Below are 2,464 nucleotides of genomic sequence, written 5' to 3'. Positions count from 1 at the left end.
GGGATAGGAGCGGTCGCTGTCGGTAGATACCTGGACGTGGACGTGTTGAAAAGGTCGGGCGACGCGATGACAGGGACCGAGATCGAGTATCGAAGAGCTTTGGACGAGGGGGCGGGGGGCGGGGAACGAGATAAAAGCGGAGGCAAAACGATATACGATGGGGGCGTATACTTGTTCGAGGAAGGGAAGGGGAAGGGCGAGGGGGACAAGGTTGGGAGCGATCGAAACGGAGTTTTGTTGATCGTCGAGGAAGAGGGTGGAGGAAAGGGGAGGGAGGACGGAGAAGAAAGGACGGATTCGGAACGGAATTTAAGAAGGAGACGGAGCCTTAATTATTTGGACGTGTTCCAGGCGGAGGGGAATTTGAAAAATTTGATCAGGAACAAACGTCTTCAACGAAAGGGAGCCGATTCGATCAGCGAGATCGTGGAGATAGATCTTCCAGCACGCGAGGGAAGCATAGACGTGACGGAGTTTCTCGTCCCGAGGAGAAAGATCGGGACGGATCGGGTTGAGTCCTCCCCGAACGAGGAGGAGGATTCCGCCATTTTGATAATCGACAGTGGCTCCACGCTGGCTAAATTTCTTCCCAACAACGATTCGAAAGATTCGGACTCGAAGAACTCTGTGGAGGAGAGAAATTCGGTGGACGGGAGGGACGAGAGACGAAGAAGGAGGAGGAGGAGAAGGAGGAGGAGGAGCGTAGAAAGCGATCAGGAACTGGAGGATGCGCTTCAGAATTTGGAGAACGCCGAGATCGCGGAGGTGGCCCACATAGATGGAGACTGGACGAATACGCCTTGTGCGAAGAGGATATTTTGCGACACCATGATCCAGAGAGGGCCAGACGCTGTTATTACGATGGAGAAGAAAATGGCCGCCCTTTTGGGCCTGTGAGTATCACCTCGACTTCGACGAGGCAACCGATATTTTCCAAGAATTGTTTTCCTCTCTGAAAAAAAGTTGTACAGTTACAAAACTACGGGAACTTGTTTACTCGTGTGATATAATGGCGTGTTGATTAGTATATTACGTATTGGTCGAGTATGTTATTTTATCTTTCGGTTTCGTAGATTGTAATCTTTTTCTTCTTTTGAAAGATATTTATAAATACGTATCTAATCCTCGTATCTAATCCAGGAATCAAATTTAATCTCGAGTAAGAATAGGTGAATGGCGAATTCGACGAGAGTAGATTGCAGATTCATGGTGAAACCTCGTGCTCGAGTAGAAATCATTTTATGATCGATATTTCGAGGACGAGACTTGACGTTTAAATTCGAGATCGGTTTCCTATCATCGTACTCTTTCTCTAGTTTTTTCTGGACACGCGCGTCACCTGTCACGACGAAGATTCACGACACGCGTGCACGCGTGTATGCACAAAGTGAAATTGTGCTAAGAGGTAAAAGTCGAATCAGTCAGTAGGACGTCGCCGGCGAAAGCTGAGAAGAAAGTTATCCGTTGCTCGTTATGCTTCCGACCAACCGCTTCTTCTTTCCTTTACTACCGCACTCGTCTGCCTATAATGTCTTTGTTCAAACTTCGAGTTTCGAGTTTCGTGTGAGCAGGAGAAATCGAAAAATTTGAGAAAAAGTAGTTACGTACGAATCATCGCCGAGATTCGTCTCACATCGATGTAGACTGTGTCCGATTTATCAATTTCGCACGGCTCGATGCAACTTTGATCTATCCTCACGATTCGAGAAATAATTATTTTCGACTCCAGCCGCTTATAAACGTCTCTTTCTCTTCGGATTTATCGATAATATATTATCGAAAAATTTGAAAAAAAGTAATTACGTTCGAATCATCAATTTCGTACGACTCGATGCAATTCTAACCTATCGGTTACGGTTCGAGAAATAACTATTTTTGACTCCAGCCGTTTATTAACGTCTTTTTTTCATCGGATTTATCGATGNTTATAAAAAATTTTGAGAAAAAGTAGTTATGTTCGAATCAACGTCGAGATTCGTTTCACACACATTCGATGTAAACGATGTTCGATTTATCAATTTTATACGATTCGATGTAACTTTGGCTCATCGTCACGATTCCAGAAATAACTATTTTCAACTCTAGCTTATTAACGTCTTTATTTCATCGGACTTATCGATATCGAAGATTTTGAAAAGAATTAATTACGTTCGAATCATTTAAGATTCGTCTCACACACATTCGATGTAAACAACGTTCGATTTGTCAATTTCGTACGATTCGATACAACTTTGGCCCGTCACGATTCGAGAAATAACTATTTTCGACTCTAACCGCTTATTAACATCTTTTTCTTATCCGATTTATCGATAATATATTATAGAAAAATTTTAAAGAAATTATATTCGAATTCGTCAATTCCGTACGACTCGATGCAATTCTAACCTATCGTTACGGTTCTAGAAATAACTATTTTCGACTTCAGTCGTTTATTAACGTCTTTATTTCATCGGATTTATCGATA

General features: G+C 43.0%; 1 protein-coding gene across 1 annotated transcript in view; it reads left to right on the top strand.

Annotated features, from left to right (window-relative positions):
* The window catches only part of LOC102676008, an 11,996-nt gene that overhangs the window by 7,871 nt on the left and 1,661 nt on the right, over positions 1-2,464 (top strand). Inside the window, exon 5 of the mRNA XM_031511970.1 lies at positions 4-893. Within this exon, the coding sequence (XP_031367830.1) occupies positions 4-893 (890 nt within the window). The remainder of the gene's footprint in view (positions 1-3; positions 894-2,464) is intronic.

The sequence above is a fragment of the Apis dorsata genome, unplaced genomic scaffold (genome assembly GCF_000469605.1).
Source record: "Apis dorsata unplaced genomic scaffold, Apis dorsata 1.3 scaffold_374, whole genome shotgun sequence".
Taxonomy (NCBI): domain Eukaryota; kingdom Metazoa; phylum Arthropoda; class Insecta; order Hymenoptera; family Apidae; genus Apis; species Apis dorsata.
The sequence above is the reverse complement of the archived record's forward strand: the minus strand, read 5'-3'. Positions and strand labels throughout refer to the sequence as shown.